This window comes from Ips typographus, linkage group LG5, assembly GCF_016097725.1.
Source record: "Ips typographus isolate SLU linkage group LG5, UJ_Ityp_2.0, whole genome shotgun sequence".
NCBI classification, from domain to species: domain Eukaryota; kingdom Metazoa; phylum Arthropoda; class Insecta; order Coleoptera; family Curculionidae; genus Ips; species Ips typographus.
Window position 1 is genome coordinate 13,197,051 of NC_138426.1, and position 20,513 is coordinate 13,217,563.

The window sequence follows — 20,513 nt, forward strand, 5'->3', positions numbered from 1 at the left end:
TTGCCATGTTGCCACCTCATGTAGAAATAGGAAAAGCTGGAAAATAATTGAGTTTGCATATGTATTATACAGTGTGGAGTGTGGGGCAAAAGCCATTGTGGCTAACTACTCTATTTAAAACTAGCAGACCCAAAGGTTTAATGCAACTATTTATTTAAATAATCATTACTAAAAACCCAAAACAAAATTGAAAATTAGACAAATAATATTATAATAATTAAGTAATAAATTAGTACAACTAGAACACTGAATTGCGTTTTTTTAATAAAACCAAAAAAATGTATGGTCTATTTGAATATTAAACTTAATGACAGCCTACTTAAGACTCTAATCCCTAGATTACTTAATCAACACTGGATTTATAAACCTCTAAAGAAGAAAGTTTACAAATCCAGTCTAATCTTGGAATAAAGATTTCAGCCATCCTTAGTAGTCACACTGTGAAAATCGTGCATTCAAACAATCTCATAATCCCCGACAAATTTACTCTACACAACTAAATGGCTAACCCATAAACAGAAACGATACAAAACATGGTTTTATTTTCCCAGCGCACTGTGCAACTACCATCGGTGTTATTGTCCCAGTAACAGGAACTGGCTGTGTGCAAACCGGCCCCGTTTTTCTGCATAATCGTGCAGGTGACAATGTATTTGTAGGGTTTCATCAGCTTGGTCAGTTCGGAAGTGCAAGCCTCCACAACAGCTGTAGTCCAGTTGTTCACTTTGTTTTGCTGGTAACTGTTACCCCCGATCACTGTTTCGATAGCGTCTTTGATGATTTTACTCACGTCGTCAACGACAAATTGTCCTTCTTCCTGCAGGTCCTGATCTAGGGTTTCCTGAGGTGTTTTCTCCATGACGGTTCTAGAAAAGGTATTGGTTAGTCATCGTTTATAGGTTAGGTCAATACATAGAGTTAATGGGAGGCTTTATGGTAATTTTTTTGTGTGAAGGTACAAATAAGGCAAATTACCGAAGGTTTTTTGGAGAAGTAACAAACTTTGAGTTAAAATTCTCCTCAAATTCTTTTATGTTGACATCCAAGGCACTCTCTAGCAACCGTCATCACCTGTCACCAACACAGCTGAGCTGATTTTGACACATGACAATAATGACTGTTCTGTGCATCTCTGTCTAGTATCAGAAATAAAAGAGAAATAAAATAACAGTTGCAGCCAATAGATGCAAAACAGATAAATTTTATTAATTACTAGTTTTGCTCTCTTGAAATTTCTGATAAGAGCTTTCTTGACTATTTTACAACTATTTTCTAAAAAAATCCTTTTTTTAGACTGCTTGACTAGACAAATTTTTTTTGTAACACTCCAAACTACACAAAGGCACTCCTGTCCTGGAACAAGAATATTTTTTTATGTTTCCACATCCCATACTGCACACCAGGGGCTTTATTGGTTCTGGAGCTTTCACAGTAGTTAAAGGATAGTCGATCCCTTCTGGAAAAGTCATAATGGTACCTTCACCATTTTGCCGGTACACCACCACTGGTGCATTAGTTTTAGTGGTTTTCTGTCTACTTTGCTTTGTGGCCTTAGAGTCTTGTTTTTTCAGCAGTCTTTCCATAGTTTTTTTCTTATCTTTTTCCCGTTTTTCATCCGCTAATTGTTTCCGTTTCTGCGATTTAATTGCCGCTTTTTGTATAGCTTCTGCTGTCATCACTTTTTCTTTATAGCCTTCAAATTTTATTGTTAGTGATTGAATAAAGATAATTGCATAGACTTACCAGTAGGAAGAGACATCAGTGTGGGGGTGGTAGGATTTGCTTCACTACTTCGATCGTACATGGCCCTTTGCCTAGCCGTCATCAAAGCAGGGTCTTTCGGTTTGATTTTCTTCAGCTCATCATCCACATCTTCAAGTTTACCACTTTCAATAGCTGTGAGCCAGCGTTCTTCATCGCTAGACGCACTGTCGCGTTTTTTACGCTTTTTATTGTTGCTGGGGCCCACACCGGGGGACAGTTTAACCATTCCCAAAGCTGGTTTCAGTAAAGGTTTCATACTAGAACTGTTTTCATCCACAATCACCAACTCGTTGGAGGAAGACCCCTCGTCTGACGGTGTTGGTTTAGGTTTTTTCGATTTTCCTTTTTTTGTTTTTTTAGGGTCATCCATAGTGGGTTTTTCTAATTGTACAAGTTTTGTTGATTTTTTTTTTTGTATTTGTTTACCTTTTTTTAACCTCTAAATTTCTTCTAGTGCGTTTTGAGCTGGTCATGTGAGCAAGTTACTCACAATATTAACAGGTGTCACATGATTAACTGACAATAATGAGACTGGGAATAAAGCAATTTGACAACTGACAATTGAAGACAAGAAACGAGACGAGATCTTGTTTCTTTTTCTTTCTTTCCACCTTCATGTTCTAATCTGCTTCTGCTTAATTTTAGTCAAAAAAATTACAATCTTTAGCATTATCTAATAATTTGCCGGTTTTGTTACTGAAAGAAACTAGCCACGAGCTATTTATCAAAACGTGTTGAATTTGTTAACTGAATTGCTAAAACTCGTCGACTTTGACCCACATTTTTTTGCAAAATTCATTTCTATTGCTAATAATCTCATTAATTAGTGTAGAACCATTTGTTTTTTGCAGTTATACAGGTTAGTAGGTAAGGAAAATTTTAAAATTTTTTATTCTTCATAAATGGTTCAAACAGCAACTACTTTCACTTAGTTGCAGGCTACTTTCTAAAATGTTTCAATTTGTATTCTAGCAAAACAATGAAGGACGTAATTGATGTGATGGAGCTCCAACGTGAAAAATCCCGCAGAACCACCACAGTGGAATACAGCCAGCTGGATTTTATGGGAGGTTTTACTCCAGCCCTTTTCATATTCGAGTGTGGGAAAAAACTAAATGCTCAACCTCTCACTTTGGCTACAGCTGCTGTAGTAATGCACCGCTTTTTTAAGGAGGTGGACCATAATGGCTATGATTGCTTTGTAAGTTTTACCCTAATAAATAGCTACCATGTGTTTGAGACCGTAATTTTAGAACAAAAATCATATTTCTCTAGTTGATTGCATCCTCAGCATTATACCTGGCTGGTAAAGTGAAAGATGACCCTTTAAAAATCCGTGATATTATCAATGTGGCTCATAATACACTGCATAGAGGCTCTAGCCCCCTGGAAATCAGTGATGAGTACTGGAGCATGAGGGATGGTATTGTGCAAGCTGAACTGCTTATTATGAGGGTGCTAAAGTTTGAAGTTAGCACTATACATCCCCATAAATATATGTTGCATTACTTAAAAAGCATGGAAGGATGGTCAGTGATTTTGTGATGTTATTAAAGTAGTATGTAATTTAAACTTCTAATATTTTTTAGGTTAGGAAAAGAAACTTGGGAAACTATTCCGGTGGCTAAATTGGCAGCAGCTTTCTTACAAGATTTTCATTTGGATGCTGCAGTTTTGGATTATGCTCCCCAGCACATTGCCGTGGCCTGCATCTCATTGGCTTTGCAATGTTATGGGGTGCAATTACCCCTTTTAGAGGACCTGGATGATGAAGCTTGGTACTCGGTGTTTGTTAAAGATCTGCAAAAAGACAAACACTGGGAAGTCATGGAAAAAATCATGGAAGTTTTCAGCAGGGAAGACAGTCTTTAGTTTCTTTATTATTTTTTATAAAGAATTTGATGGATTGTTTTGTCTTAGCCATGAAGGAGTTTAAAGTTTATGATTGGCATGACAAACTTTTTATGTTTTCTGGATTCAAATATGATTTTTGAGCATTTTAATGACTGATTTTGGGGTTTGGAATTTTAATCTGTTTCAGTAGTCAATTTACACTTTTTGAGGTACAAAAATTTCTCTGTTTCCTATAAGTATGTAAAGTATATATTCCAAACCTCTCTTAGTATTATAATTTAGTGACTGCATAGGAAAACATTTTGTACTTGAACTTTGAAATTTAATAAATGTAATATTCTAATTATTATTTTTTACTCATTACCTGTTTATTGGGATAATCACTAATTATATAGCAGAGGGTTGCCACAACTCAACTTCCCCAGTCAAAATTAAAAAAATCCTCAAACTATCACCTTTCTTATGTTTCTTTTAAAATGACAGGGGTTCTTATTTGACATCTTCTATAACTTGGTTAATATGACAGCTAGAAGGTTCCTTCAAACGTCGAACTGTAGCTCGTACTTTTGGTGTTATTTTAACTAAACACATTTTTCCTTCAAAAATTAGAAATAACCGAGATATTGAAGGAGACAGAGCAGTGTAAGTAAAAAAGTTCTTTTGTAGGGGTCATAATTTGACAGCTCATAACTTGGTCTCTGTGGCAGCGAAGAGGTTTGTTCAAACGTCAAAATGTTTGTCAAAACTTCTGCTTTCTTTTGTCAAGACACAGGAGTTTTAAAAAACTTTAATATACTCTCTTCCACAGATTTTCAAGGTATAGTGCGCGTTCCACATAAACTTAAACTCTCCCAAAAGAGGTGATTTCCCCAGTTAGTTCCCTGATAAATATTTTTCCTCCTGAAAAATAACCCCAAAGAAAAAAAATCTATTTTTGGGAAAAATCCGCTAATCCTGAGAGTTAACGGTTAAACCCTGTTAGAAGTGTATTTTAAAACTTCTTGGAGGACAAACAAAACTTGTCAATGAGCTAAAATTTCATATTAGAAAACAGTGATTTAAAAAAAAAAACACCTAAAAACTGGTATTTAACAGCTATTATTTATTAACTTTCATAAAAATCCTACATTCTAATACTGTAAGAATATGAAAATGAATTCGAGTGGGTTCGAGAACCAGGCTGAAACATCATAAAGAAGGGACGCGTTTGATGTTGCAATTTTTGCAATATCATTGGGACCGATCGGTCCCATCTACATTTAAAGTAATTTCCTGCAATCGGATTTCCCAGTTGGTAGCGTTCCACGAAATTTCTCAAAGAGAACCCATCTCTGTTTTGGAACGAATTTGCCGGAATTCTGGGTTCTTGGAACTTGATCCTACTCGGTTGCTTGTATATCATGTAAGTGTATCTGTGTGGTGGGGAGTTTTGTTGCGGACAAGGCGGTAAATACTCCGTCAAAGGTTGGCCGCGGGAGATTTGGTTGCCTGGGATATTGCCCACGGTCCAGTGGTTGATTTGGTTGGGTTGGGACGGTTTGGTTCGGGCCGCGTCCGGGTCAATCATACACAAAGTGTAGAAACTCTTATGGTCTGCCTCCCAGTAAATACTAGGAGGTTGTAACGTTTGGGAGGGTGTTAGCTCTTGGCCTAAGTTTGCCTGACCACCACTAGGAAATGCTACCTCCGCCAGCTTCTCCGGACATCTGTCAATCAGATCCGGAACTATATGGTCACCTTTCATGGCCTTTAAAACTAAGTTAAAAAAGTTGATTATTTAACAATTTTATAGCAACACTCTAATCCTTACTGCTGTTTCTGGTTTTGGTAGTTGGATCGATGCAATATCGAGAAGGCCAATCGCATACCAACTTCATAGGGTTGAAATGCAATCCCTGAGGACACGACATAACCTTCGGACCAGTTCTGGTGCATGCGTAAAACTTGACGCAGTCAGTAGGATGTGAGAATAAACCACGTGGATATTGTGTCAGGCACTGTCTCAGATTATATTCTAAAATATCAATGAAATTAGAATTGTAAAAAGATTTTTAACAGATTCACTCAACCTGGAGGAGGTGGTGTTGTTGTCAATTTAGGCCTACCACATCCGTATATTGCCTGATCAAACTCCAAACCTTGCGGACACGTCATCTCCAATGGTCTAGACTTGGTGCAGATAAAAAATTTGTTGGGACTACTAGGATGGGCAAAAATACCGAACTTGTGTTGGGCTAGACATTCTTTGATACTGAAACCTGCAACAACGATATATCTTATAAAGATAAGTTTTCTTCGGTTTGTCTATGTATGAACCTGATGCTGGTGGAGGCTTAGTCAACGGTTCCCTATTATCAACCTCGGGTTCTATTGTGGTTTCCCCAAATCGGCTTCCCAAAGTGACTCCACCAGGAGGTCGTCTTTCTAATTCTGGTTTTGGACGACTGCAATTTCCGACCAGTTTGAGGTCACATAGCTGCAAAAAAAACTCCAATCAAGTAGAGAGAGCTACTTTAATATTAACGTACTAACCTCATTGAGAGGACCTGCAGTTGAAACTTCACTAGCATGCGTTGGTTCAGGTGGTAGGTCAAAAGTTTCCTCCGTAGGTTCTTTTGGAGCTGCCGTATTTTGAGGAGGTCCGTAAGTTTGTTTGAGTTCCTTGTCCAAAGCTTCTTTAGTTGTTGTTTTGGACGTAGCTTCTTCAGGTTCACTTGGTGATGTGACAGAAGGTGCAGATGTCTGCTCTGAAGGCTCATTGATAGGTTCCTCAGTTTTTTCAGAAGGTGCTGTAGAACTGGGTGTGGCTTCTGAAGACTCACTTGGCGAAGTTGCAGAGGATGGTTCGCTTGTTTTTTCCGACTCATTAGGAATCGTGGAAGATTTTGGTGTACTTTCTGAAGAGTCACTGGGACTTTCCGATTCATTTGGAGTGGTAGGAGATGATTTGGTCGTAGTTTCTGAACTACCACTAGATTTTTCCGACTCATTTGGAGTTGTAGAGGATTGAGACGTGGTTTCTGAAGGCTCACTCTTTCCTTCCGACTCACTTGTAGTTGCAGCGGATGTAGGCGTGTTTTCTGAAGCATCACTAGGTTTTTCTGACTCATTTGCAGTTGTAGAAGGTTTGACCGTAGTTTCTGAGACATCACTTGTTTTTTCAGACTGACTAGGAGTCGTGGAGGATACGGGCGGAGTTGTTTCTGAAGAATCACTAGACTTTTCCGGCTCATTTGGAGTTGTAGAAGACTTGGGCGTCGTTTCTAAGGAATCAGTTGATTTGTCAGGCTCACTGGGAGATGTGGAAGATATGGGCGTAGTTTCTGAAGCACCACTAGGAGTTTCTGACTCGTTTGGCGTTGTAGAGGGCTTAGGCGTGGTTTCTGAAGACTCACTTGTCTTTTCAGACTCACTAGGAGTTGTGGAAGACTTAGGCGTGGTTTCTGAAGACTCACTTGTCTTTTCAGACTCACTGGGAGTTGTGGAAGACTTAGGCGTGGTTTCTGAAGACTCACTTGTCTTTTCAGACTCACTAGGAGTTATAGAAGACTTAGTCGTAGTTTCTGAAGACTCACTTGTTTTTTCCGACTCACTGGGAGTTGTGGAAGACTTAGGCGTGGTTTCTGAAGACTCACTTGTCTTTTCAGACTCACTAGGAGTTATAGAAGACTTAGTCGTAGTTTCTGAAGACTCACTTGTCTTTTCCGACTCACTGGGAGTTGTGGAAGACTTAGGCGTGGTTTCTGAAGACTCACTTGTCTTTTCAGACTCACTAGGAGTTGTAGAAGACTTAGTCGTAGTTTCTGAAGATTCACTTGTCTTTTCAGACTCATTGATGGGAGTTGTAGAAGACTTGCTCGTGGTTTCTGATGGCTCACTTGTCTTTTCCGGCTCACTGGGAGTTGTAGCAGATTTGGGTGTAGTTTCTGATGAATTCTCTGAAACATCAGTAGGTTTTTCAGTTTCTCTTGAAGTACTAGAGGTAGGGGTGGTTTCTGAAACATCACTTTTGTTTTCAGGCTCACTTGGATTGGTTGAAGATTCGGGCGCTTTTGAAGAATCGCTTGACGCTTTAGCTTCTTCAGGGGTTGTGGTGTCTAAACCCTCATCGGCTTTTTCACTTTCTCTAGGGGTTGTTGAATCTGATGCATCACTTGGTTTGTCAGTTGCACTTGGTGTTGGTGTACTTTCTGACGGAGATTTACTTGGAGTTGTTAAACTCTCTTCATCAGGCTCTGAAGATGGGGTTTTGGCATCGTTTTTGGGTTCTGGACTGGGCGTGGTCACTTTCATGCAGCCGGCATTCGCTGGCCAGTCACAAACAAATTCGGTGGGGTTGAAGTGCAGTCCTGCGGGGCAATCTAGAGGCTCATCTGTGGCGCACGACAAGAACTTGGTGCAGTCATCCTGGTGAGGATAGATACCTCTTTCGTACTTGTCGAAACATTCTTCGAGAGTTAGTTCTGTGGAATTATTGTCTGGATTAATTTGTAAATTAACTGTTTAGCAGGTACTTACGTTCATTTTGGGTGTTGGTCACTCCCAGGAAGGTTGATATCACTACCAAAAGATTAATCAACGTTAACATGATTGCAAAATTGTTACTGATCTATCCTATCCATAATATATTACAATTTCCTGTTTAACTTATAACGTTATCAACTTTGGTAGCACACACCTACACTACAGAGCATCATCTCCGGCAATGAGAAATGCGAGAGTTGGTGCGCGAATTTATTCATTTTTTCATACGCAAAGATGTGAATCCGTTTGATTGATTGAACAATGGCGTTTTGAATGTGACTTGAAATCGGTTGAACCTAAGAGGCTGGGGGCATATTCTGAGTGGGAACTTGTTTAGCGGTCGTTTTATTTAAATCGAGTCACGATTTTGTTGCCATCAATTTACGATGTTTCTTATTATTATAAAGATATTGTTCAGAGCCGGATTTGTTTTCTAATGAGTCAACATTCAAAATGGTTAGGTGCAACTTTGTATAACCACTCTGCAAAAGGGTTAAATCAGTATACAGTGCGTTTTTTTTAACGCGCAACATAGGATTTCACGTGTTAAATTTTTAAGTCCATGTTAGACCATGTTATTTTAGAACTACAAGTATAAAACGTGACGGGTGGCTGTTTCGTACCCTGAAGCTTAAGTAAGTTTACCAATTCGGCCAACAAAGTGTTAAAAAGCTTGAAAAAATCATCTTTTTTCGAAAAGGTTTTATCGTTTCATACTCCCTGTATGCATTGTTGTTCTTTGTTGTTTTTGATACTGGCACGGCAGGTAGCAGGTAAAATTTGGCGTAGAAAGTAAAACAGGGTGATCATTAACTTTATATCAAGAAAGTTAAGAACAAAAGAAGTATTTTTATAAATGAATTGTTCAAAGTGAACTCCGTTTGAAGCCAAACAGTATTCCAAACAATCATAAAATGCTCTTTTCACGTTCAAAAGATGTCGAGTCGTGATGCAGTAAAAATATGTCACTTTACCTGCTACCTGCACTGCCAGTATAAAAACAACAAGGAACAACAATGCATACAGGGAGTATGGAACGATAAAATATTTTTGGAAAAAAATTATTTTTTCCAGTTTTTAATCACTTTTTAGACCAAATTGGTAGACTTACTTAAGCTTCAGGGTACTAAAGACACACCCGTCAAGTTATAGACTTGCAGTTCCAAAATAAAATGGTCTAACATGGGCTTAAAAATTTAACACGTAAAATCCTATGTTGCGCGTTAAAAAAAACGCACGGTATAACGGCCATATTAGTCACGTTACCAAAGCTTTTATATTAATTATAATTTGCTGTTTTTAATGCAAATTATGGGTGCGATAGAAAAGTGGGAACTATAGTGAAACTAATCATTTTGAAAGGCTTTTAAATACACGTCTGAAAGTTTATTGACCGTTAATATAATTTTACTACAACAAAGAGTCATTGTATTCCATTTGGAAAATCAGTCTTAATTTTTTTTACAACAGTTTCATACGAAATAGGATGCTGGCCAAGTTCCTTCTTCTCAAGCCCCCCGTTCTTGGAAGTTATAAGCTACTAATTACCTCTTAAATTAAAGTAAAAACAAAACAACTATGAGCAATATTTTACTTGGAATTACCACAAATTGAATGCAAGAGGATATGTAGGTATACAGTTCAAATGATGCATGATAATTACTGTTTGAATTGTAATATTACAGTAATTATGAACTCAAAAATTGATTAACTGTACCAGGAAACCTCCTTTAGATTTTAATGCTACTCTGTAACCTAATAAGTGTGTTTTTTATGTAATACATATGACAACAAAAAAGATTAGTATCAGTTAAAGTTCCGTTTACCATTATTGAAAGTGTTACAGTTTTTAAATAGAAAAAACGTTGAATACCAAATTTTAAATTTTAACCGCTACAGTACGAATACATTTACGTAAATTTGGCAACATGGAGTGGTCATGCATTTTTTGACTTTTGACAGACGACAGATAAAAGAATGATGGCGATTCGTGCTTAATTTGTTTGAGGTTATATTTTTTACTAAAATTGGTGATATTTTTTCGTTTTTTTTTCAGACCTAATTGGTGTTTCAATGTCTCGAAGTGTTTGAATCTTTGTGTTATAGTTACAGACAGTAAATAATGTCCTACCATTACGTTGTTACGGCTCAGAAGCCGACCGCCGTAACGTCTTGTGTTACTGGTATGCAATTTGTTATTACTGCTTATTTTATCCAATTTGCCGCAAACTTGCATGTTTTTTGCAATGTTTGCTGTAAGTCTTGTTAGTTCTTTTATATAAAACTGATAAACTATCAATGCCCACACCGATTACAGAAACATTTTGGCCAAAACTAAACTGCTATGCTATAAGTAAAATGGAAGTTGAAACTACTCTTGGTAGTCTTGGTATAGTTTGCAGTGACTTTTACGATTATAAAGCATGAGCTGCAGTAAATTATTTGACCAACCAATCTATGTGTTTACACCATTCAGAATTGTTATAGAACCTCTGGCAATTTAAAACAATTTTAGGAAGTTTATTACATTTGTAGAAACCCATGCCATTTTTAAGAAGGTTCTCTCAGTAGCATTTAGAGGTTTCTGGCACTTTCAATACAGCCCTAGAGAATTCTGGCAATTTGAATTGAATTAAGCAAGTTTTCAAGCCCCTTTTTACTTTTGGAAATAGTATTTGAAAAGTCTTGATATGAGGATTTGTTTGTTTTCAAACCACTTTCACAAAACTGCTTTATTTAAGATGACTTACACTGACCAAATAACCTGACATTTACTGAATCGTCAAACTGACAATAATTAGTAAAAAAATTGAATTAAAACAGATATTCTTATTTGATCTTTTTGTCTACTGACAAAGTGGGAAGTATAGATGTCACCAGGGACCAGGGGTTCACTATATGTTTCATTAAGAAGGTTTTATAATATTGTAAATTATATTGGTTTTCACAAAATACATATTTTTGCAAAAGTCAATGAAAGGAATTAGTTTATACGTACATACTTGCACCACCTTTTGGTTATTTCTTTACCTAGAATGTGAAATAATTATAAACAGTTTTATTTAATTTCAAGTTTTAACTGGATTTGTCAGTCATTTTTTTGGTAATTTAGGAAACTTTACCTCACCCACTGACCTTAATTTGATTGTGGCTAAGAGTAACAGACTTGATATATATTTGGTCACCCCAGAAGGTCTTAGACCAATCAAAGAAATTGGGCTATATGGCAAAGTGGCTGTAATGAAACTGTTCCGGCCTCAGGCAAGTTTAAATCTTTTTTTTACTGCAAATTGTAACTGAAGGGTTTTGCAGACGGAAAAACAAGATTTGCTGTTTATTTTAACCTACAGATACAATGCCATGATTTTGCAATGCACTAGCCATGATGATGATTTAGAAATAATTACTAAAGCTCATGGAAATGTTTCTGATAGAATAGGAAAACCGTCAGAAACCGGAATTTTAGCGGTAATTGATCCAAAAGCTAGAGTTATCGGCTTGAGACTGTATGATGGTTTGTTTAAAATAATCCCCTTGGAGAAAGATAACAGTGAGCTCAAGGCTACAAATTTTAAGTACTGAACTTTACCTTATTACTTTAGTACACAACTTAACTAGAAATTTAAATTTTAGAATGGAAGAATTACATGTAACTGATATAGAATTTCTTCATGGGTGCGCCAACCCAACATTAATATTAATCCACCAAGACGTGAACGGTCGCCATGTTAAAACCCACGAAATTTCTCTCAGAGATAAAGAGTTTGTGAAAATCCCTTGGAAACAGGATAATGTGGAAACTGAGGCTTCTATTATCATTCCTGTGCCATCTCCCTTAGGTGGAGCTATTATAATTGGTCAGGAAAGCATGTTATATCATGATGGTATTACATCAGTTGTGGTGACACCTTCTGTCATAAAAGTGAGTTGACATAACATACTTAATATTAAAGAGTTTAGTTTGAGACAGCCTTATGTTTAGCAAAGCACCATCACATGCTATGCTAGAGTTGATCCTGGTGGTTTGCGTTATCTTCTTGGCGACATGGCGGGTCATTTGTTTATGCTGTTTTTGGTTACCGAAAGCCGACTGGATTCCCAAGAAATTGTCAAAGACCTAAAAGTTGAAATGTTGGGTAAAAAAAAACAATTTTGAGAATAAGCCTGGATCGTTCTACTGGTAATTTTACAGGGGAAATAGCAATCCCAGAATGCATCACTTATCTCGATAACGGTGTTCTTTTTATCGGTTCTCGATTGGGCGATTCGCAGCTAATTAAACTAAACACAAAAGCTGACGAGAGTGGCTCATACGTCACTGTGATGGAAACATTCACGAATTTGGCACCCATTTTGGATATGTGCGTGGTGGATTTGGAACGGCAAGGCCAAGGACAGTTGGTCACATGTTCTGGCGCTTTTAAGGAGGGATCGTTAAGGATTATCCGGAACGGAATTGGAATTCAAGAACACGCTTCCATTGATTTGATGGGAATTAAAGGAATGTGGGCTTTACAGGCAAATGGTAAGTAAATGTTGTTTTGCTAAATCAGTGGGTTATTCTTTTTTACTTTTGTATTTAAGCATTTAAACAGGTTTAGATTTTTTTCTTAAACTATTAAGGAAAAGAGGTTGTGGTTTTTAGCTTTTTGGCGATTATTTTGACAATATAATTGTCACCTGAGTGTAATTTGGAACATGTTTTATGAGATACTTCAATTTTAATATATAGTCTGCGCAGAAACCCATAAATATTTCAATTTTATAGGTCACTTAACACTTCATTCAATAAGTCGCGGGACCAACTAAGAAAAACAATTATTTTTCATGAAATTCGTCTTTATTCATCAATATAGTTCCCTTCTAGAGTGATACAATCATTTCAACGATTTTCCAACTTTTCTATACCTATGTTTATAGAACGATTTTTTCTTGTCCTCAAAATACGCTTCAGTTTCAGCGATGACTTCCTCATTTGATTAATATTTCTTTCCCTGGAGCATTTTTTTGAGGTCTGAAAACGGCCAGTAGTCGCTGGGGGCCAGATCTGGACTATACGGTGGGTGGGGAAGCAATTCGAAACCCAATTCGTTGAATTTGACCTTCGTTTTTATGGACTTGTGACACGGTGCATTATCTTGATGAAAGAGAATCTTTTTCTTCTTCATATGGGGCCGTTTTAGTGCGATTTCATCCTTCAATCGGTCCAATAATGCACAATAATAGTCGCTGTTGATTATTTTTCCCTTTTCCAAATAGTCAATGAACAATATACCGTGTGTATCCCAGAATACAGAGGCCATAACCTTGCCAGCCGATTGTTGCGTTTTTGGTCGCTTTTGACGGCTTTCGCCGGATCCAGTCCACTCAGATGACTGCCGTTTTGATTCAGGTGTGTAGTGGTGGATCCAGGTTTCGTCCATGGTCACATATCGACGCAAAAAATCCTTTTTATTACGGTTAAACAGCTCCAAACAGCGCTCTGAATCATCAATTCGTTGTTGTTTTTGTTCAATGGTGAGCACTCGCGGCACCCATTTCGAAAGCAGCTTTCGCATACCCAAATGTTCATGAAAAATTTGTTAACACACTACCTTCTGATATCTTTGAGGCCTCAGCTATCTCACTCACTTTCAGTTTACGATCAGACAATATCATTTTGTGGATTTTTTTGATGTTTTCTGGAACAATAGCCGAATTTGGGCGTCCAGACCGTTCAGCGTCATTTGTGTCTGTACGACCGCGTTTAAAATCAGCAAACCACCTACAAATCGTTGTTTTCGATGGAGAAGAGTCCCCGTAACATTTTTCAAGCCATTGTTCTGTTTGGACGGTGTTTTTTCCCATCAGGAAACAGTGTTTAATCAGCACACGAAAATCACTTTTTTCCATATTTAAAAAAAACTCAAAAGTTGTTCACTTTAAAAAATTCTCACAAACAAAATATTGGAGGGAATGAGCTCAGGATTTGACAGCTGTCGTTTGAAAGATGGTACTTCAAGGGAAAAATATAAAAATGCGATTTGTAGTGCCACCTGTGGGTTAGTCCCGGGACTTATTGAATAATGTGTTACAACAACAATAATTTAAAATGTTTATTCTTACTAAATTGATATGTTTTCTAAGCAGTTGAAATAACTTTTCAGGGGGAAAAGTTGATGATACTTTAGTACTGGCTTTTGTTGGCCAAACTAGAATTTTAAGCTTAAACGGTGAGGAAGTGGAAGAAACTGATATTCCAGGATTTACGTCCGAGCAACAAACGTTCTTTTGCGGAAATGTAGCACATGAGCAGTTGCTTCAGGTAGGTCATATGTAATATGCTGCTTGTTTTTTTTCTTCAATTACCTGAATTTTCAAACCCTATTAAAACGTAATTTCAAAACATCCTGTGAGAAGTATAAAGTGTGTTGCTTATCAATATTATTGAAATTTTCAATGCTATTTTAATTAAAAATAATGTGTTACAGGTTACACCAACATCGGCTCGACTGGTGACGGTCCAATCAAAAACGTTAGTTTCTGAATGGAAACCGTCAACCGAAAAAAATATTATCGTAGTCTCGTGCAACACATCTCAAATTGTAGTCTCGACAGGAAACCAGTTATATTACTTAGAAATTCATCCTAATGAGTTGATTTTAAAAAGGTCTTATACGAGTATACAATGACCTGTTCAATTAGAAAATAATAGTAATTTTTAGTGAAACAACTTTGGACGTTGAAGTGTCATGTCTCGATATTAGTCCTTTGGGAGATAGTACCACATCCGGTATTGTAGCGGTAGGACTGTGGACTGACATATCGGCTCGAATACTACGTCTTCCCGATTTGAGTGAATCTCATAAAGAGTTACTCGGAGGAGGTCCGAGCTGCCTGGCATTGTATCTGAGAATCTCTTAACTTAACAGTATTTTAGATATAATTCCACGTTCCATATTGATGGCGACCTTCGAAGGGCACAATTATCTGCTCTGTGCCCTGGGTGACGGTTCAATGTACTACTTTTCGTTGCAAAAGGAACAGGGAGTTTTGAGAGATAAAAAGAAAGTCACTTTAGGTACACAACCGACCATTTTGAAGACGTTTCGGTCTCTCAACTCTACCAACGTGTTTGCGTGCTCTGACAGACCTACTGTCATTTATTCGTCCAATCACAAGTTGGTTTTTTCGAATGTCAATCTGAAAGAGGTCAGTCAGATGTGTTCTTTGAATGCAGAGGCATACCCTGACAGGTAAGTTGTTTATAGTTTCTTTTTTACTATATTTTTGGGTGTAAATGATTGTTTCATGTGATTAGTTTAGCGCTGGCGACCGCCACATCAGTAACCATTGGAACAATAGATGAAATACAAAAGCTACATATACGAACTATTCCTCTACAGGAATCGCCGAGAAGAATAGCTTACCAAGAATGTAGCCAGGTAAATCATGATTTTTAATGACTAAGTTTGTAAAGTGCTCTTACATATTAAAACTAAATCATCAGAAGACGAACTCTGTAACGAATAGCAAGGAAATTTCTTTGCTATCATAGAAAAAATCCTTCTCTATCGTAATACGATTTCGATTGGCGAAGATCGGCACTCAACGTAACTATTCGGGTTGTGCAAAATAGAAAGACCAAATGAGGTGTTGCTATGATTTTATCTCTCTTGGGGCTATGAAATTTTGTATTTCTCAATCTTTCTTTCAAATCAAAATTCAAATGTTGTGTTTTTTAACTTTTATGGCTGTCAGTGTTAATAAGGTTGGGTTGGTGACAGGTCAAAAACAGCTGATTTAAACTTTTGGAAGGGCAAACACGGCCATTAAAACACATTTTCTTATGAATACCTAGAGTTTTAGCTTAAATGTAGCGATTTTCTAAAGTCTTTCAGTTGATAATGCCAAAATGCATAAGAAAGTGTGTTTTAATGGCCGTGTTTGCCCTTCTAAAAGTTTCAATCAGCTGTATTTGACATTTCATTGGAGTGCCTAATGGTTGTGTTATGGCTATATGTGGGTTCCATCAACACATCCTACTTCCTCCACAAAATGCATAAAAATTGGTAGCATGTTTACAAGGAACTGAAAAATAATAATAGTCTAACAAGAAAATAAGAAACTTAAAACTGAAGAGTCAATAATTATAATAAATATAACCAACAACAATAATGGCAACAAAACGGACTATTTTATAATGCAAACTTTGAAATCTACGATTAATTACTGAGAAAGAAATACAATACTTGTTATTAGTTAGTTAGTCTTCTTTATTTCTAATTATGGTCACAATACATTTCCTGTAACTACAAAAAACATACATGAAAACACAAAAAAAAACAGGGTCATTTTAAGATGAGCGTACACCTAATAGTCTTTTACATAATCCCTGATACAATATGGCTCTAAATTAATTAACATCTGTTTTACCTTTCTTTCAAAAAGTTTCTCATTTCTTTCTAATTTTAAATCATTTTGTAATGTATTAAAAAGCTTCAAACAGGCATAATATGGATTTTTTTCGGTTATAGTTAATCTGTGTATCGGATAATTTACATTTACGCTTCGAGTGTTACAACTATGATGTACCTCCAGATCAAACATACTTTTGTTTTTGAAAAAGAAAACTATACATTCATAAATATGTAGTCCCCACACCGTCAGAATACCATTAGCTTTGAAAACCCCCCTGCAGCTCTCCCTGTATCCCATTTTCTTGACTATTCTAAGTGCTCGTTTTTGTAAAACAAAAATTTTTTCCATTAAGCTATTAGAACCCCAAAATATTATCCTATACATGAGCACAGATTCAAAGTTTGCGTAATATAGGATTTTTAATGTTCTTTCATTCATGTATTTCGCAGTAACTCGTATGCCATAGCAAACTGAACTAAGCTTTTTGTTTAACTCTAAAATATGATTTGACCAGTTTAGGAATTCATCCAAATGAATTCCAAGAAATTTGGTATGTTCTACGAGCTCTGTATTTGATTGTCCAAAAGTTAGTGTTCCAGGTTTTTCAATTTTAAATTGTTTTGTTCTAAAGAGTAGAACCTTTGTTTTATTATTATTAAGTAATAATCTGTTACTTTTAAACCAATCTTGTGCTCTGCAATAGTATATTTTCGACGACTTACTTTGAAAGTACCTCATGTACGCTTCCATTTAGAAGCAGAAAGGGGTTATTTGCCGCGCGCGAGCAGAAAGAGAGATTTTCTGCTCTAGAGCGTTTTCGCTTTCTACTAACAATCTAGTCACCAACTTTTTTCGGCGTTTCCATAACAACGCTTGACATACCTGTTTGAAATAACCACATTCCGTCAAAGTGATTTATCGGTGACAATGAGTTCGAGCGACGAAAATGATGTGAGTTGTCCTTCTAATCCACCCCACAGCAGTCGTCGAAAAAATATCGTCTATATTTCGAGCCAAAAGTACTTTTGCCGCTTTTACATGATTGCAGCGTTCGGCTTCGCCTCAAGCTGCAAATTTCATGTGCAAGCGGCAAATATATACTTTCCGCTCTTAATATAGAATAGTATATTCTCTCTCTTCATGAGGTACTTTCAAAGTCAGTCGTCGAAAAAATAAGTTTTCTCCCGATAGTGCTAGGCTTTCTACATTTCTTCCCCCTGTCAATAAATTAGTATCATCGGCATAACACGTCACATGCTCATTTTCTGAAAGCAGAATGTTGCTCAGGTCATTAAGAAATACAATGAATAAAATAGGTCCCAGTATGCTTCCCTGTGCAATTCCAATTTTATTTTCCTTCAGACTTGAGAAATAATTCTGTCCATTTTTTAATATTTTAACTTTTTGTTGCCTATTAGTTAAATATAATGAAAACAAATGTAATGTTTGACCTCCTACACCGTAAGCCTTAAGTTTTCTAAGCAACATATCTGGGTCAACACAGTCGTACGCCCTTGACAGGTCCAAGAAGATGCCAATCGCCAGGTTACCTTTTTCCATACTTTCTAATATCCGTTTTGTAAAGTTAAATATTGCAGTCTGCGTGGACCTTCCAGGCACATAACCATGCTGATTTAAGCTCAATAAATTACAATGCTTGAAAAAATCTATCAACCGTTTACACATACATAATTCAAAAATTTTTGAAAAAGCCGGTAACAAACTAATAGGCCTGTAGTTTTCCATCAATTCAACATATTAACCCTGAATATGACGAAACAAGTAAAAGCATTACTAGAAATTGTTTTACCGGACCTAGGTAGGTTTACGGTTGACGGAGTCAGTTGAATGTGTAAGAAAATAGCTTAGAGAGTAGAGAATACCAACAGTTAGTAGAAAGACATTTTATTTCTTGTCTGTTTCTATGCGTTTTCTATTTCCTACTATCGTTACATACTGTATATTTAACTGTTGCAGTCACAATCACTAGCAAAAAAACGTATGTCGGTGATTATGATATTGATTGATTGTCCCATTTAAGCTAAATTATGCTTCGACTATGACAAACTTTCAGACTTTTGGGGTAATAACATGTCGAACAGACATACAAGACTCAACTGGTTTGCATCCAGTCAGACAGAGTGCTTCCACCATGAGCCAATCACTGACAGTATCGAGCAGTGTAGCGTCACTAGTGATGAGCAAATCAGGATCTTCTAGTTCCGTTAATGCAGGTCAGTTTAATAAAACTCCAAACCAATGTTTTACTTTAGCTTCTCATTGAATTTTGAACTTGCTTGATTTAGGGACACCAGCGGAATACGGCCAGGAAGTAGAAATTCACAACCTTCTGGTCATCGACCAAAACACTTTTGAAGTGTTAGCCGCCCATCAATTTATGCAACAAGAATACGCCATGTCCCTAATTTCGTGTCAATTAAGCAACGACCCCAATACTTACTTTGTAGTTGGTGAGTTGTTTACCCACTTCTGAATTCACGCATTTCTAATGGACGTATAATATCCACATCCAGGAACTGCCACCGTAAACCCAGAAGAATCTGAACCGAAACAAGGCAGAATTCTAGTGTTTCACTGGAGCGACAATAAACTAGTTCAGGTTTCGGAAAAGGAGATCAAAGGTGCATGCTACTCTTTGGCGTCGTTTAACGGAAAATTATTGGCATCCATCAATAGTACAGTGAGATTGTTCGAGTGGACGGCAGAGAAAGAACTTAGACTAGAATGTTCCCACTTTAACAACATCGTCTCGTTATGTCTTAAAACCAAAGGAGATTTTATTTTGGTTGGTGATCTTATGCGCAGCATCACTTTACTGCAATACAAAACTATGGAAGGGAGCTTTGAGGAAATTGGTAATCGTAATTTACTTCACTAAAGAAGTGTTCAAGATAATTGATTTTGTAGCACGAGACTACAATCCGAACTGGATGACCGCCTTGGAGTTTTTGGACGACGAAATTTTCTTGGGAGCGGAAAATTGTTTCAACATTTTCGTTTGCCAAAAAGACGAGGCGGCCACCACTGACGAGGGACGATCTCAGATGCTGCAGGCCGGACACATTCACATCGGCGATATGATCAATGTGTTCAGGCACGGATCCCTGGTGATGCAAAACTTTGCAGAAACGTCAACGCCAACGAGAGGTTGTGTGCTGTTTGGTACTGTTGCCGGTGCTTTAGGTAAGTACACAAATTAGTTTATAATTTTGTTTACACTGAATTTGTGTAATGTTTAAAAATATCCATTAAATTTGTCTCTTAAAAGTTTTTATCGCTCTTTCCCGTAAATAACTCGCAACACTTTGTTTTATATGTCAGCTAATGAAAACAGCTTTCTATTGACATATAAAAGTAGATTGGTTAGTTGTATGGTTTGGCTCTAAACACTTTTGAGAGTTTCAATAAATATTTCAGGATTGGTAACACAAATATCACAAGAATTTTTCGAGTCACTGAGAGATTTACAAAACAAATTGGCTACAACGATCAAATCAGTGGGACGGATAAGCCATCAGTTTTGGCGATCTTTTAACACCGAGATCAAGACTGAAAACAGCGAAGGTTTTATCGATGGCGATTTAATTGAGAGCTTCTTAGATTTATCCCCCGAAAAAATGAAAGAGGTCGCTGATAGTCTGGGGGTAAGTATTTTCTTTTAATTTTACTGGCGTCATTCTAGAGCATGTATTGCCACTTCCAGGTAACTGTGGAACATTTAATTAAAACTGTAGAGGACTTAACAAGGATACATTAATTTGAAATCCTCTCTTTGTTCTTCCTTAAGAGGCATAAGTTTGTTGATGTTTTTAATCTATAAGTACATTACAATAATTATTGTTTTCTCGATAATAAACTACAACATACTGTCATCAACCATGGATTCAATATTGTGTTTGCTGTGGATTTTAATATTAGCGCGACCAACTATTACACGCTCTGCTACTGTT

At 36.9% G+C, this 20,513-nt stretch overlaps 5 protein-coding genes across 6 annotated transcripts; 2 read left to right on the top strand and 3 right to left on the bottom strand.

Moving 5' to 3' along the window:
• Positions 1–136: 136 nt before the first annotated feature.
• Dlc90F (dynein light chain 90F) lies at positions 137–1,130 on the bottom strand. Its single transcript, XM_081979771.1, has 2 exons — positions 976–1,130; positions 137–866 (listed from the first exon to the last, which is right to left on the bottom strand). Exon 2 carries the CDS (start codon positions 857–859, stop codon positions 497–499), a length of 363 nt encoding a protein of 120 aa, XP_081835897.1. The 5' UTR covers positions 860–866; positions 976–1,130; the 3' UTR covers positions 137–496.
• Positions 1,131–1,183: 53 nt separating this feature from the next.
• On the bottom strand, positions 1,184–2,213 carry LOC145729126 (INO80 complex subunit B). Its single transcript, XM_081979759.1, has 2 exons — positions 1,744–2,213; positions 1,184–1,693 (listed from the first exon to the last, which is right to left on the bottom strand). The coding sequence occupies exons 1-2, from the start codon at positions 2,132–2,134 to the stop codon at positions 1,290–1,292; spliced, it is 795 nt and encodes a 264-aa protein (XP_081835885.1). The 5' UTR covers positions 2,135–2,213; the 3' UTR covers positions 1,184–1,289.
• Positions 2,214–2,348: 135 nt separating this feature from the next.
• Positions 2,349–3,962, top strand: koko (cyclin Q). 2 transcript variants are annotated; one of them, XM_081979760.1, is made up of 4 exons: positions 2,349–2,631; positions 2,737–2,965; positions 3,040–3,293; positions 3,354–3,962. In XM_081979760.1, the coding sequence occupies exons 2-4, from the start codon at positions 2,744–2,746 to the stop codon at positions 3,634–3,636; spliced, it is 759 nt and encodes a 252-aa protein (XP_081835886.1). In that variant the 5' UTR covers positions 2,349–2,631; positions 2,737–2,743; the 3' UTR covers positions 3,637–3,962. The 2 variants fall into 2 exon arrangements, with proteins under 2 accessions (XP_081835886.1, XP_081835887.1); XM_081979761.1 differs by lacking the exon at positions 2,349–2,631 and having other exon boundaries at positions 2,720–2,965.
• Positions 3,963–4,700: 738 nt separating this feature from the next.
• LOC145729675 (uncharacterized) lies at positions 4,701–8,412 on the bottom strand. The gene is made up of 6 exons (XM_081980528.1): positions 8,137–8,412; positions 6,151–8,081; positions 5,935–6,094; positions 5,688–5,876; positions 5,429–5,632; positions 4,701–5,373 (listed from the first exon to the last, which is right to left on the bottom strand). The coding sequence occupies exons 1-6, from the start codon at positions 8,204–8,206 to the stop codon at positions 4,742–4,744; spliced, it is 3,186 nt and encodes a 1,061-aa protein (XP_081836654.1). The 5' UTR covers positions 8,207–8,412; the 3' UTR covers positions 4,701–4,741.
• A 1,697-nt stretch (positions 8,413–10,109) lies between these two features.
• Positions 10,110–20,513, top strand: pic (DNA damage-binding protein pic). Its single transcript, XM_081980527.1, has 17 exons — positions 10,110–10,325; positions 11,255–11,403; positions 11,455–11,717; positions 11,776–12,064; positions 12,125–12,278; positions 12,335–12,667; positions 14,289–14,446; positions 14,613–14,791; positions 14,847–15,007; positions 15,062–15,377; positions 15,443–15,566; positions 18,617–18,776; positions 18,849–19,013; positions 19,077–19,418; positions 19,471–19,746; positions 19,981–20,207; positions 20,267–20,513. Exons 1-17 carry the CDS (start codon positions 10,265–10,267, stop codon positions 20,318–20,320), a joined length of 3,411 nt encoding a protein of 1,136 aa, XP_081836653.1. The 5' UTR covers positions 10,110–10,264; the 3' UTR covers positions 20,321–20,513.

What these genes read in the sequence shown, in the direction of transcription:
- Dlc90F (XM_081979771.1), bottom strand. Translation starts at nt 859, where the DNA reads ATGGAGAAAACACCTCAGGAAACCCTAGATCAGGACCTGCAGGAAGAA.
- LOC145729126 (XM_081979759.1), bottom strand. Translation starts at nt 2,134, where the DNA reads ATGGATGACCCTAAAAAAACAAAAAAAGGAAAATCGAAAAAACCTAAA. An exon ending in ACTGATGTCTCTTCCTACTG is followed by an intron (nt 1,694 to 1,743) that starts GTAAGTCTATGC and finishes TAAAATTTGAAG; the next exon opens with GCTATAAAGAAAAAGTGATG.
- koko (XM_081979760.1), top strand. Translation starts at nt 2,744, where the DNA reads ATGAAGGACGTAATTGATGTGATGGAGCTCCAACGTGAAAAATCCCGC. An exon ending in ATAATGGCTATGATTGCTTT is followed by an intron (nt 2,966 to 3,039) that starts GTAAGTTTTACC and finishes ATATTTCTCTAG; the next exon opens with TTGATTGCATCCTCAGCATT. An exon ending in TTAAAAAGCATGGAAGGATG is followed by an intron (nt 3,294 to 3,353) that starts GTCAGTGATTTT and finishes AATATTTTTTAG; the next exon opens with GTTAGGAAAAGAAACTTGGG.
- LOC145729675 (XM_081980528.1), bottom strand. Translation starts at nt 8,206, where the DNA reads ATGTTAACGTTGATTAATCTTTTGGTAGTGATATCAACCTTCCTGGGA. An exon ending in GACCAACACCCAAAATGAAC is followed by an intron (nt 8,082 to 8,136) that starts GTAAGTACCTGC and finishes ATAATTCCACAG; the next exon opens with AACTAACTCTCGAAGAATGT. An exon ending in CTGCAGGTCCTCTCAATGAG is followed by an intron (nt 6,095 to 6,150) that starts GTTAGTACGTTA and finishes TTTTTTTTGCAG; the next exon opens with CTATGTGACCTCAAACTGGT.
- pic (XM_081980527.1), top strand. Translation starts at nt 10,265, where the DNA reads ATGTCCTACCATTACGTTGTTACGGCTCAGAAGCCGACCGCCGTAACG. An exon ending in CGTAACGTCTTGTGTTACTG is followed by an intron (nt 10,326 to 11,254) that starts GTATGCAATTTG and finishes TTGGTAATTTAG; the next exon opens with GAAACTTTACCTCACCCACT. An exon ending in TACTGTTGCCGGTGCTTTAG is followed by an intron (nt 19,747 to 19,980) that starts GTAAGTACACAA and finishes TAAATATTTCAG; the next exon opens with GATTGGTAACACAAATATCA.